The sequence below is a fragment of the Cyrtonyx montezumae genome, unplaced genomic scaffold (genome assembly GCF_038088225.1).
Source record: "Cyrtonyx montezumae isolate F1298 unplaced genomic scaffold, pur_monq_1.0 scaffold_21, whole genome shotgun sequence".
In the NCBI taxonomy this organism is placed as follows: Eukaryota; Metazoa; Chordata; class Aves; order Galliformes; family Odontophoridae; genus Cyrtonyx; species Cyrtonyx montezumae.
In genome coordinates this window covers 1,719,523-1,733,437 of record NW_027071948.1, presented here as the reverse complement: position 1 = coordinate 1,733,437, position 13,915 = coordinate 1,719,523, and the positions used below count along the sequence as shown (strand labels likewise).

At 40.7% G+C, this 13,915-nt stretch overlaps 1 protein-coding gene across 4 annotated transcripts in view; it reads left to right on the top strand.

The window, feature by feature from the left end:
- Positions 1 to 651: 651 nt before the first annotated feature.
- Positions 652 to 13,915, top strand: part of PRKCZ (protein kinase C zeta) — a 37,504-nt gene continuing 24,240 nt past the window's right edge. For 2 of the 4 annotated variants that reach the window (XR_010622313.1, XM_065737915.1), the window contains exons 1-4: positions 652 to 783; positions 2,388 to 2,509; positions 4,744 to 4,833; positions 5,205 to 5,255. Coding sequence is in view for 3 of the 4 variants with exons in the window: in XM_065737915.1 (XP_065593987.1) it covers positions 710 to 783; positions 2,388 to 2,509; positions 4,744 to 4,833; positions 5,205 to 5,255 (337 nt within the window). In the remaining variant the exon portion in view is untranslated. Of the gene's footprint in view, positions 784 to 2,387; positions 2,510 to 4,743; positions 4,834 to 5,204; positions 5,256 to 9,581; positions 9,643 to 13,915 lie in introns of those variants that run through there. The other 2 variants (XM_065737916.1, XM_065737917.1) reach the window with 2 other exon arrangements.

The window sequence follows — 13,915 nt, the reverse complement described above, 5'->3', positions numbered from 1 at the left end:
GACTCGTTTCTTTTTAGCACTGCACACAGAGAAAACACTCAGCTTTGGAAACAGCACTCCTTCCACACAGGAAAGCCCAAAGGCCGCCACTTCCTTCTGGTGACACATTGAACAGCCCTCCCCGCGGGGCAGGGCCGCGCTCCGCGCGTTGGCGGGAACATGTCGCCATCTGCTGGACGCGGACCGCAGGACGCTGCGCTCGCCCCTCGGAGCGGTTCGCTGTGCCCCGGGACGCCGCTCAGGAGGCGCTCGTATCCCTCCCAGCGCTGCTCCTCACCGGTCTGAGCCCGCCTGCTGCCCGCGCTGCCGCGGCTCCTGACACAGGGAGGGGCCGAGCGGAGCTGTGTGAGGCGGCCCCAACCGTGAAGAGAGCGCCGCACCTGTCACCTCAGCGCCAGAGATGGGCGCGCTTGCCGCTTGCTTTTCTGATTGGCTGCAGGTGTTCGGTTCCCGCTTCCGTTCTGGCTTCTGATTGGTCGGGCGGTCCCTACTCTCCCAGGTAACGGTTCCTGGCCCGCGATTGGCGGTAGGTAGACGGTATCCTTCTGGGGATTGGCTCCAGGTGAGTCGAAGCTCCCTATTGGCTGACAGGTAAAGCGGGAGGCATCCTATTGGCTGCGAGAGTTAGCCCTCTTAGTCCGCCATGTTCGGTGCGGTGGCGCCGTTGCCGGCGGGCGGGGCGGCGGAGCGGAGCGCGGGGCTCAGCGCGATGGGCTCCAAAGTTAACGCGAACAAAGTTAATATGAACAAAGACATCATCAGAGTAAAGGCGCACTACAGCGGGTGAGTCTGCGCTCTGTTGTGTCCCGTCAGATTTCGAGTCCGCAGTTTGATCGTAGTAACAGGTTACGCGCGGCGTTGGTGCGGTTGTAGTTTGTCTGGGAATTAAAAGGAGTGATTAAAGCGGTATCCCGGTTCCTGCGGTGTTCCGGTTGTAGGGAAGAGTTCGTACTTTGGCCTTGAAGTGGGGGACATGTGCGCAAGTGGTGTGAAGTTACTGGAATTAATTAATAAAATTAAATTAAAATTAAATAAATTATAACAAAGATGAAAATATTAAAATCGAATACATTTTAATAGTTATTAAAATTAAATAAATTAATAAGAGAAGTTAAAGAACCTTGGTTGGTTCTCATGTTAACAGTGGATCCAGGTGAACTGTGTGAGCTTTTTAAGGACTCAGTTTTACCAAATGAAACGCCTGAAGATTAGATAAATCTGCTTTCCTACAGTGAATAAACACCAGAAGTAAACCCCCGCATGCCTTTCCTGTGCCTGTCAGCCTGCCTTTTATTTCTGCTCCCTACTTCCCACCCTTTCCCCTCCCAGCAGTTGGAGATGCTCACACAGCTGCTTCCGTTATCTCTGCAGTGCTTATTTTGGCAGCTTTGATTTGAGGCAATAAATCAAGTCGTGGTCCTTGTGGCTTCAGTCAGTTGTTGGCAGTCAGAAAGTCTCACTTAGTGCTGCTTCAGCATGAAGTTTGGTTTTTCAGGCAGATTTAATCTAATCGATTTGCTGCCACAATGTGAGTTAGCTCTGCTTTGATCTGCCTTGTCTTTCTCTAAAGCCAAAGTTTAAGTCATTTGAGGAGTTAAATGTTTGGCCGGAGTAAATCTTCAGACTTCAAGTATTTAGCCTGAAATTACTGGCACGTGATAACAGTAGCATCAGTAATCTCTGATATTTTCCTGCCCAAACAAGCAAATGTTGCTACTGTGGTGTTTTTAATACTGTGGTGCAGAAAAGTGCTTTTAGTTAAATATAATACTAAAAGCAATTCCACCAAACTTAATTTAAACTGAGGTGTTTTCTTGTTAACCTTACTTGGCACTGACCTGCTAAGTAACTCAGCAATCTGAGTGTAGAATTCTAGAGTAATTTGGAGTGTAGGTTTTGGCCTCTTCCGTGTTAAGTCCAGAGCTGGACGACTTCAGAATTAGAGCTGAGTTCATTCAGATAGCTGCTAAAAGAATTTAAAATAGAAGTTGATAGCATGTTAAATTAAATAACAGGAATCAGTAGTAAATGATAGGATTGCTTAGAAATCCAAGTTAAATCTAAGCATGAGGAAGTTATAAAACACAGAGTTCAGTCTATCTCTGGAGTGCCAGGGCTGCAGGTATGTGTGTTTCTGGGTGTGGCACTTCATACCATACTGTAATATAAATCTATAAATAGATATCAGAAGGGGAGTTTGCATACTTCTCACTGCATTATGCCAGTTACTTAATGTATTGTTACTCATATATGTTAGTGGGAGTGTTTTATATGAAGAATGCTGATTCTGTAGGTGTGGTGTTGCAGGCTGGAATCCATGGATGGAGCTGTTGGAATACTCAGGTTTATGCAGATATCTGACAAAAGTTTGACTTCATGTCATGCAGGGACATCCTGATAACAAACTTGGATGCATCCATAAGCTATGATGAGCTCTGCAATGAAGTGCACGAGATGTGTAATCTGCAACAGGAGCAGCCTATTACCCTCAAGTGGATTGATGATGAAGGTACTGTATGAAATGCTACTTGGTAGTTCTCATTTTTGGTATGTTATGGTATGAACAGAGGCGTCGAACAAACGTAAATAGAAGCCATTCATGTTGTGGGGTTATTCAGACTTCTTGCTTTATTAAACAGAGTATTGTCCCCTGCTATTTACAAGTAAAACATGTCTCAGAATATCAGGATTGTACTGTAACTGGATCCAATTCTACAAAGTGAAGGTTCTGCTGAACTTGAATATTTTACTATTACATACTCAGATACTGAATGCCGAGGTATATTTGTGCTACTGATGCCATACCCCTCAAAATTCTCTATTCAGCAGGATGACTTGTCTTGTGTCTTCTGAACTGTTTTGCCTCTAGAGTGTGCTTTTGAGAAGTAATGCATTTGTAACATCAAAGACTGTTTTTTAACTTCTGGATTTTTTTGTGTTTTGTGCAAGATAGATGCTAAGAATTTACATTATGGTAAGTGGTTTTCTTCTATGGGCTGCACTTGGCAGCTGTGTTCTTGTCCCTGATTGTAGCATTGGCTATATTGTCTGCCATAGCCTGATTGATCTCTAGAGAGCGTGTTCATATTTGAAGGAAAATTCTACAAAATTGCTAGTATCCTGTTGATATAAAACATGATGATCAAGCATGAGATAAAATGACATCAATTTGTAAGAAATAAACTGGTCTGGGGAAAGTTTCTGGTGTATGTAAGATGTGACATGTCCAGGAGAAAAAAAATTAGGGGGATGAATTTAATGTGTGAAGAGAAATTATGTAAGCTTTTATGTCAGTGAAGCATGGAGTTCACAAAGACCTGTAGAAATCACTTGTGCAAGTCTCTGCTGCTTACTTTCTTCCTGCAGGAAAGGTTGATGTTGGCAAGTCTTGTTCTAAGCTATCCTCACATGTAAAGGATTTCAGCATTGTGTTTCTTCAAAAAAATAGTTGTGAGAAATTTACCTTTTCTTTACCCTTCCTGTAGGCTCTGAAATGTCATCCTGATGTGCAGTGGCTTTCGATATTTCTTCTTGCTGCACAATGTGGCATTTCTCTACAGCCTTAAGTTAGATAGAGCCTTCTGGTTGCTGTGAGTAGGAGCTGGATGGAAGTGCTTGGCATTGTGTGCCTTTGCTACCTGTTTGCTTTTTTTATAACTCAGATGGCTGCTTACAACTTGCAGGTGTGACACAGCTGTGATTTGTGATGGGTGGATCTCTTGGCTAATATGTTGTGAACAGCTACCTTCCAATTGTGCAATTGCACTAGCACTCAGTTTCATCTTAAGACTGATAAGAAAGATGTAGACAGCTATACTGGTTTCAGTTTGTTGTTTCATTGCTGTATGCAGCAGTCTAATAAAAAGTAACTTGATAAGAAGTGCCCACAGAATATTGCATGTGTGTAGCTGTTTGAACTGCATGATGGCTAATGAAAGGAAGATTCAGGTGGCATGGAAGACTAGGTTTTGTTGAGAGTGGGTTTTTGCTGGTGTTACTGTTGCAGATAAGTCATGTATTACTTGGTCTGTGGGTCGAGGTTTTCCTTGGAGGGTGCAGTTGAGGGCGTTAAGTTACGGAGATTTTCAGAGGAGGAAAGCTTTCTGCACATACTTGTCACTAACTTGCTTTTGATTAATTACTGTCATCCACAGTTTTTCTTCTTGTAAAGCTTATTTTGATGTTTTTATATCCACTAAATATGCTCCTTATAATGGTGTGAATGCTTGTGTTCCTAATTATTTTCTTTATATAAGGTGTGGGCAAGATGCAGGGCTTGAGCTGAGGCTTCAGTGTTCTGTAATGCTTGTCTCCATTTAGTTCACTTTTTTTTTAGTTAATTATTAGGCTGTTCTGGTATACAATTGAGGCTAACACATTGCTATTGCCTTTTTGAGTGTATTTAAAGGCTTATTCTGCACTAATAAAGTGTGTGGATGCAGAAGACAAAATTTTCAGGGTCCTAGGAAGTGAGCTTTTTTTTTCTCAGCCTTGTGTTAAGATGTTCAAACATCTGTTCACTGAATTGTGCTGTTCCATTTGCCAACTAGCACCGTGTGTTTCTGTCTACTTAGTTTAGATGAAAATAGAAGGAAAAGAAATTGTTCTTGCATTCTGTATGTGATCAAAGTGCCTGATTAATTTCAAGTTACTGACAGAAAAGCAGTCCAGGGGTGGTACTAGCTGAAAAAACCTACGTGGTATTTCAGTTATAAATTTGCCATGTCTTGCCTTTCTCCACAGGTGACCCATGTACCATCTCATCTCAGATGGAGTTGGAAGAAGCCTTCCGTTTGTATTGTCAGAACAGAGAGGAAGGGCTGATTATTCATGGCAAGTATTACACAGTTTGAGGCCTTGTATGTACTTGTTGATAAACGTAACAGCTTCAGAGATGTGAAATTGGAACCACTTTTGCCTGTCAAGTACAGTTCCTCCATGTGTGCCTGGTACCCTGTGCTTTGGTGTTGTAAGACTGAAGTTCTGTTGGCTGTGGATTCCAAAACTGCACAGTGCAGTGGGCTTTGAGTTCTGAACCCCAGCTCTGTAAATCCGGGCAGTAGGGGTGGTAGTTGTGACTGTGCATTATGAAGGAGTACTACTTTATGGCTTTCAGAAAGTTTTGGTTTTGAGTAATTGTGTTCAGGAATCAGGTAATGGTACTACTGAGAAACTTTTCACTTAAAAACTTATGTTTTTTCCAGTTTTCCCAAGTATTCCAGAGAAACCTGGCATGCCTTGCCCAGGAGAAGACAGTGAGTACCAGAATGCTATCTAATTCTAGCTTGTATATTTTCTGTCATATGAGAAGGAAATACATTGAAAGCTTTTCATAAGCTGTTTTTATGTCTATGTATATTTGTTCTATGGTTTTGTGCAGTTTAATATGGTCAGTATTTAACATAGCAATAAGTGATACTGTAATGTTTCTAAGGATTAATACTAGTTTCCAGTTGCTGTGAGGAAGAGAGGTCAGGATTTGAACGGGGTCCTTGCTTTTGTATTTTTTATTTCTTAACTTTCAGGAAAACAAATGGATGTACTTAAGAGTGAAATGCAGTATTTCTTACTTTTTTATTTTTTGCACAAATCTCATTGAGTTATTAAAATCCTTTGAAGGATGGGTAAGCCTCCAGAGGAAGGAGGTATACTTCTTGTGGTTTACTTGTATTTCAATAGCTTGAACTGCACAGGGGTGGATGATTAAGTGGCTGTACAGTCACTGTTAATTATGGAGGGAATATATCAGTTTTAGTTCATATCTTTGTAAATGCTGAGGAAAGGAATGTGAAAAATGAGTGACAGGAGTTAACAGATGGTAGTCACCATGAGTAAAAGCCTTCTGAAGGGTTGGAGGACCTTTGCTATTTTGCATTTGGATGATACAAAGAGGAGGTGAGTAATGCATCCTGGGAGATGCAGTTTACACAGCTGACCAGGATCTGCACTGATGGACCAGCTAAAATCTGCAGTGCTGTGCTCAATGGCTGTGAATAATATTTCTAGTTAGAGAAGTAATGCTAATGTAGTTCTGAGAGCTTTTACCGAAATTTAGATGGCACAAGATGGAATAAATATGAAGATATTACATAGTGTGAGCTTGTACATTTAAACCACGGTGGATTAAAGGTTGAATGTAAAAAGCAGGCAATTTCATGTTCTGAGTAGATGATTATTGCAGATTATTATCTAGTAGAAAAAGTAAAAGTGCAATACAATATCTGTTATACTCATTAAGTCAATTAGAGAAAATAAGACTGTTCTCTACGCTGAATAGAAATTGATAAAAAAGCATTTTCTTGACATTTCAAGTTTAAAGAAAGAAAAATCAGTGATCTTTAGGTTGACCAGGCAAGCATTTGTGAAGGTATTTAATACCCTGTTTTCATATATCTTGAGTTTTTGTGCATTGTTTCTTCTGTGCTGTAGCTGTTAAGCACAACTAATAGAAAACCATTGAGCTAAGTTTTGACCAAAAAAAAATAGGGTAACCAGTCCCTTTTGTTTCATCTCATAATAAAATTCTGCTGAATGTGCAAGTGAATGTCTTAATTTCCATACTTGTTGCCCATGACTTAAATTTTAAGTGAGGACTGTGCAGTTATATTTTACTCTGTGTCAAAAATGTGTAGGTTTAACCATGCTGTCACTTTCCAATTTAGAGTAACAGGTTGAAAATACAGGAAAATATTTTCAGACTTAGCTTCATGATCATTCTGGAAGGAGTGGTCCTAATTCTGTAGGCTTAATTGTGTTCTCAGCATGAGTTAAAAGAAGGGAATGCTGCTTTATTCTGGGACCTAGGAGCATTAAATCTTGGACTCTGACCTGGAAAAGTGTCAGATGTGCATGGGAAGACAAACCTTGAACCCCTTTTTTGACCTCCATGGCTAAGAGTGGAAGAAAAAAACCCACTATGCTGTCAAAAAGAGTAAGCTGACAGGAGAGATCTTTGTGCAGATGATGCAGCATAATTCAGTTTGTCATGATTTAATCTTCTTATTAGAGATGTGGATATTTCTGAGGAAAGGTGTTTGCTACTGATTTGTAGATGTTTTAATTATGGCAAGGCATCCGATGAGCCACAGGAGCATTGATTAGCATGGGTAGGTGACCTGGATGTTCCACCCATAGGGTTTTGCAGGTCAGGTTGAACCTTTGTTTAATATGGCTGTTTTGTAGGATGTAGTTGATAACTGATTGGTAGTCAGATTTCTCAGTTAAGGGATGAATCCAGAGCCTGTTGCTTCCTTGCGTCCATGGGACCTACATGGAAATCTGTTATTGTGGCCTGGTTGAAATATTTTCAAACTGTTTTTACAACAGAGCTGTTAAGCTGTGCTGGTGCTAATTTACAGTACGCTAACACATCCAGCATTATTGCTTATTAGTTACACATGTACAGCAAAGATCTGCTTTGCTCTTGGGCTGTATGGAAATGCTACTGGTTTGGATGATTTGTTTGTTTAAAGGCCAGGCAAGGGAAGTAGATTGTCTCAGCAGTACTTCTCATGCCCCAGAAATACACATAGGAAAAAATACCTGATTAAAAACTATGACTTTGCTCAGCTTTTTGCACTATGCTTGATGGAAAGTGGGAAGTTAAGGGGGCTCAAATAGTGTCCTTGCTTAGAAATGTACAGTGTGTTTCAAGTTGTTGCTGTATTGGCTTTGTTGTACTGTTAACACCTGTAACAAATCCCTTTCCGGATGATCCTGCTTACTCTATTGAAGGAGCTTCTAAGTTTGCCTCAAGGTGTTTCCAGGGGTAACTAAATCATTAATTAGTCACTGTCCAGAATGGACTTCTACTTAAATTCGTGGACTGTAAGTATGTACTTTGTTACAGAACTGCAGATAATTTGGAATAAAACTTTTAAGGAGGAATACTGAGCTGCTGAATCATTTTGTTTGCAATACATTATTCAAACCTGATGGCATTAGGTTATGAGTAACTGCATCTGGTTGCATGTGATCTTCTGAATTGCAGATGTTGAGTGGTGAGTTCCTGTGGAGCTGCACTCTTCCTTCCAGTTGCTTCAGAACAGTCTTTTGGAGTAAGAGTGCAGAAATATGTACTGAGTATTTCGTGTTTATGTTGAAACCTAGTAATAAAATTAGCTGTCCAGAAACTTTGTGAAATTGATGTGACTTTGAGATTGTGCCAAGCCAGTAATGCTTGAAATAAATGCATGTAATCCATTAATAAAATAAGGAATGCAAATACCATTGAAATTTCAGTCACGTGGTGTCAGAGAAGTTGTTTCTGTGCTTGGGGAAGCTCCCTTACATTGTGGTGGTGCTGTCTGCAATGTGGAATTAACTGCAGATCCTTTAGAGTTGGATATACGTAATTACTGTTTCTTTTGCTCCTGAATTGTTTTCCCCCCTGCTAGACTTAGCTCCTCCTGTAAACGCACAGCTGCTGCCATAGAAGCAGCACCTTCTACCTTCAGCCAGTGCATGCTGGGCTGGGAATGGCAGTGCTGGTGGTGGGTGGGGTGGCAGAGCTCCTGCAGTGCCTGCAGCCCTGCACGGCCCTGGATGTGGCTCAGGGGCGTTCCCGGCTGCTGCCTGAGCCTCAGTCCTTGGTCCTGACGTTTCCTGGCAAAAATGGGACACTTTTAGGCCTGTCTGCTGTGTTTAAAAATACTTGTGAAGTATAAATGAGCTGTTATTTCGGAATGGATATTAAACAGGGCTGTTTCTGAAATGTGTCTCTCTTTCTTGTCTGTGTTTGTGAGGGCCATCCTGATGTCCTGATGCACGCGCGGTGCCTGATTGGCAGTTCTGCTAATTATTGTAGTCTCAGCTTGTTTATACCAACAGATCTTGATCTGATGTATTCCTCTTGGTGCTGCAGCACGTTGTAGAACAAAGCACGTTTAGCAGAACAATTTCTATTGATTTGTCAGACTTCCCTAACAGCATCGCTGGTTTTATCAGAGAAATACTTGTTTTTGTGACATCAGCTCCTTGACATCCATGCCATGTTTTAGTCTGTGCCTCAGCTGCTAGCTACAGCCTCCCAAGGGAGCCAGTACCACCCGTGCCTGGATACATGAGGCAGGGATGTGAAAGGGAGAGGCGAGGGGAACCAGTCTTCCATTAAATATTTGCTCTTAATGTCCGAGCTGATCCTGCCTATTGTCCTTGGTGTCTAATGGTATTCAAACAGCGGCATCAGTGGAATAAAGGGAAAATGTTTCATTTCATACCTACTGCATTGTAGAGCATAAAGAATCACATGCTGAAGAAGCTAAAGAATAAAACCCAGTGAGTAATGCATGCCTTTTATATAGATTTTACGTGTCATTGTGATTGCTGTTATGAATTGAGGCCATTGATGCAGTGTGTGTGTGTATGTGTGGTGCAGTAGATAATAGAAGTCAGCGTTTTGGTTATGATATAGTTGCTTTGCCTACCAGCCTCCTTTGCAGCCATAGATTGTTAGAAATGCAGAGATTTCTGCTGCCTCTCGAGCGCAGGGATGTGGTGGAGAGACCTCAGGAACGCTGATAAAATCGTGGTGAGAAGACTCTTTCTCAGGGGACGTATTTTAGGAGGAAAAGGACAGAAGAGTGAGTGATGCTGCTGCTGCTGAGGGAGATTAGTGAGAGATGTATCCGAAAAACCCTGACGGTATGTGATCAGGGCCTGTTTATTTTAAATATTGCTGATTTAAAGATGAATGTTTTTAGGAGCATTGTGTTTTACAGTCGTTTTGTTGGATTGTATGCAGTGAATTGTATTAGATGGATTGCTTAATTGAAATATTTGTTCTGAATTAGGGTTTAGTTAGTCTGTAATGTTATCAGAATAAACTGCTGGCACACCTCTGTATTCTTACATCTAAGTAAATTGATGTGTATTTAATGTTAAAAAGGCATCTAGTTTGAGTAACTGGTGTTAACAAATGTTAGGATTGTTTTGCTGTTGATTTCATTAGAAGAATGCAGAGTAAAGAACCTTTACGTCTTTTTATGAAACAGAACAAATGTTTTAATGTGCAAATACTTATGGCATTAGTATGGCAGTAGCCTAGCATTGTTATTATCTGGTGCTTCTGTCTGATTTTTGCTGGCCTTTCCTTTTTTTGCAGTGTTGTGAATGCCTGTTATGCTCTTTGTTTATCTGCATGCTGTTTTAGCATTAGGTATTTCAGCTTCATTTTTGCCCGTGCTACCTTTCTTAAAATTTCATCATGAGGTTGAGAAAAGGTATTGCACTAACCTAGTTATTGTCTTGAGTTATTTTAGGTCAGGATATTTGGTGGGTTTATTTGCTTTATATTCTGTCTAATACTACAAAACGTTCCCCAAAGCTTCCTGCTAGAGTAACGTGGCCTGTAAATATTTTTCTAGTTTGTAAGGCAGGTTTTCCCCCTTCGTTTGTTACTGTATTGGCAGCAGGGATTAGATTATTCAGAGCACGTGAACCAATTTCATTCCCCAATGAAGAAAGGAACTATAGCGACCACAGAGAGTATTCTGAAGACATAGCTTGGATTGCACTGGGTAATTAGTCAATTTGGAAACTGCTTGTAGCCCCCTCCTGGTTTTCAGTAATTGAGCTGACAGAGGAGGGTTTTGTACTATTTTTAATGTAGGATATATTGTTCCTTAGGAATCAAAAATAGCTGTGTCATAGTTTCTCAAGAATACCTGAAATCTCTGCCTCTGTTCTCTGTGTACTGCTTGATTTTTTTTTCATGTGTCGTGCCTGAAATACATACGTACCGGTCACGAGGCAGGGTAAGTCCCTGACACAGAGTTCTAGCTAGATGTCTGATTTGCTTGGAATCACATAACATTTCTGGTACATTTTTCCAGATTCCAGCATTTTTCTTAGTAATGAAGCACCCAGTAGTGAAAAAAGTGCTAGGCCTCCTTTTGGGATATGGAAGTAAGAAATTATAAAGCATGCATCAGCTCGTGGTTTTTGATATCTTCCCTGACTTTAAAAATATTGGATATCTTAGATGTTTGTATGCCAAGTAATAAAGTGTAAATTTAAATTCCTTAGACTAAGGAATATGTGAGCTCGTTTTTAAGGTGTCATAACAAATACCTTTTGTTTCTTCCCCTCTCTGCTAGTTATTGCTCAGATTATAGTTTGCTCAGATAGGAAAGATGTTGTGCAGTTTCAGGAGAGTTGCCTGAGATGTGCTGCCTGGCTCCACGCCCCAGTCACTGCTCATTCTTCATCTATATACTTATTCCCTTAAGGTGGGCACTCTGCCTTAGATCCACAGGCACATGGGGTAACTGCAGTGGCTGGAAGGTAAGGCACATAGCTGGGATTGGTGGGTGTGGGTGAAACTGTCAAGCTCTGTTAGGCCGTTCTGTTCCAGTGGCTTGAAAGAACCATTTTGTGTAATCTCTGAAATGACATGTTCAGTGTTAATGGTACTGTATTTGGGACTGTTTGTCATAGTTCTCAGGTACTCTGGGCCATAAGTACCTGCAGAGGCTGGCAGGGCAGCTGAATGTGCTTATCTGTGGGAATTCCGAGTGGTTGGATGGATAACCAGATTCTGTGAGGGGCAGTTTCAGCTTACTGGAAATGGGGAGCATTCCAGAAGTGAAGCTTTTTATGAGTAAGTACAGATAGTTGTTGGTTTGCCACTGAAGACTTGCTGTCAGTTCAGGTCTGTGTGGCACATAGATCTTCTGCAGTACTTAAGGAAAGCAGCTACTTCTGGGCATGCTGGAAGGGTGGATTTCAGAAAGGGCATGTGAAAATCCTAATAATCGCTGTCAGTGCAAGAGTTAAGTACTGAGCAGACTGTGCAGTTCAGTCTTTAAACCACAGGGGGAAGATGATGAAAAATGGATAGTGAAAAATGAAAAATCAGGATGCTGTATGTTGACTAGAAAGCACCTTACCTGTAGTTCTGAAGCTGTGTTACCAGTTCTCTTGTAGGCATTTGTCCTTTGTTAATTAGCTGGGGATATACTTAAAGGGAAACCAGAAGATATTTGAAAGCAAAACCTTGGGCTTAATATAGTCCTTTATTTCTATAATAACGTACTCACTCCTCCATAATTCAGGTTATCTCTTTCTTTCTGAAGTAAAGCAGGTACAGATCCCCTGTGACTAGTGCAGGATTCCTTATTTTTCAGTTTCTCAACTCTGATAAAAGAGCCATTCTTACCCATAGGGACTGTAAAGAAAGGAAGAACTCAGGCAATGATAACATTCAGAGTATAAAACAGTAGGTTAGGGATTGGACCTGTTACATCAATTTCAAGGTGCAATTGATGTTGATAAAAGTAGGGCTATGAGTTATCTCAATGTTACTCAAGAATTGTTAACAACTGTCTTAATATGGCTTTACTTAGCAGTTCTCTCAGTATGGAGATAGTGGAGAGCACCGTAGAGATCAAAAAGGGGTTTTGGTGGGAAGCAGCATGTAAACTTTGCCCATCTGTTGCAGTTACATTTCTTTCCTTTGTGGGATGAATGGAGTGCATCCTTCCAAAAGCAGAAAGATGAATGTCATCATTAATTTGAAAGATTTTAACGTGCTTTCTTTGGCGTGTTAAACACCAGCTTTCTGTTAACAGAGCAGAGGAGCAGGCAGGTACATAAGGCCATCATACACACCTCTTTCTCTGTAAGGATGAGGAGCTCTGGGATGGAAGGTTGCTTTCTAGGGTAAAGGCAGTCCTCTGCATTATAAAATAATGGAAGCTAAGCTGGAAGACTGATTCAGTTAGCTGTTAATGTGTACTCACTTAATTCAAAATATGAAAGGTCCAGTGATTAACTTCTGAAACTGTTTGGTTTTTATTTAGCTACTATTACTAAGTAATGATAATAAGATTAGTGATACTCTAATGCTGCTAACGTGAGTTTTTATGTTATTCTTGTGAAACATACATCTGTTTTATCTGTGTACTGTATGAGGGAGCTTAGAAGGGATGCAAGTACAAATTGGAGAATGTGGGACAATGAAAATCAAGCACGACTGGAACATCTCAACTTCTGATGTGATAATTTTGTCCACTCTCATTTCAGCTTCCTTTCTTCCTAATACAAATCAGAGTAAGGTGCTCTGAAATACAAATGTGTTCAGTCTGTCAGACTAGAAAGTGATAGATCTGGAGTGTAAGTCCTGCTGCAAGGCAATAATATCCTGTTGTACTGAGATCTTGTACACATCTCTGAGTATAGTATTAGCAGATTAAATTGGAAGGAATTCAGAGAAGTGCACTTAAGAGTCTGATATATTAGAGAAGGTAAATACACCTTTATGAAGTAACATCAGAACTGAATTTCTGCTTTTCTTTTAATGCTGGGATACTGTAAACATTTGGAAGGGAAATAGAACTGTTTTTAGAACGGATCATAAGCTGAAGTAATGGGATCATGCTGTGAAGGTAAGCAGCCTGACTCAGAAAGTGTCTTAATGCTGAGACTGTAGGAATCAAGTCATTGTTTCAAGGGCATTGTGGAGGCCTCCTTGTGCAAGCCTTATGAGTTCAAAATAAAAGTTAAATTCAATATGAATAGCTGGTGGGGTTTTTTTTACTAATTATGCATTTTCAGTGATGACTAAATCAAATAAGTGTGGACACTTATGACTTGAATGCGAGCCAAGCAATCTGATGGGCACCAGGAGGAGGCTTCATAGTGGTTGGCTGGTAAAAAAGAGAATTGTATTCAAATTCTATGGTGACTTCACAGTTCTTCTAGAATTTAGTATGGAAGTAGGTTAGCCACTGAACTTGCTGTAACTTCTCTAACAGTGATTGGGAGAAACCTACTCTTCTCTGAATTATCCGTTTGGCAACTTTGTCAGTGTATTAAAGTTGGCTCCTTAGGCACCTCCTGTTTGTTGATAGGTGAAGCAGCTATCCTGGTGGTTCTGCTGCTAGTGTGCATCAGTATCTTCCACTCAAGGTGTTTC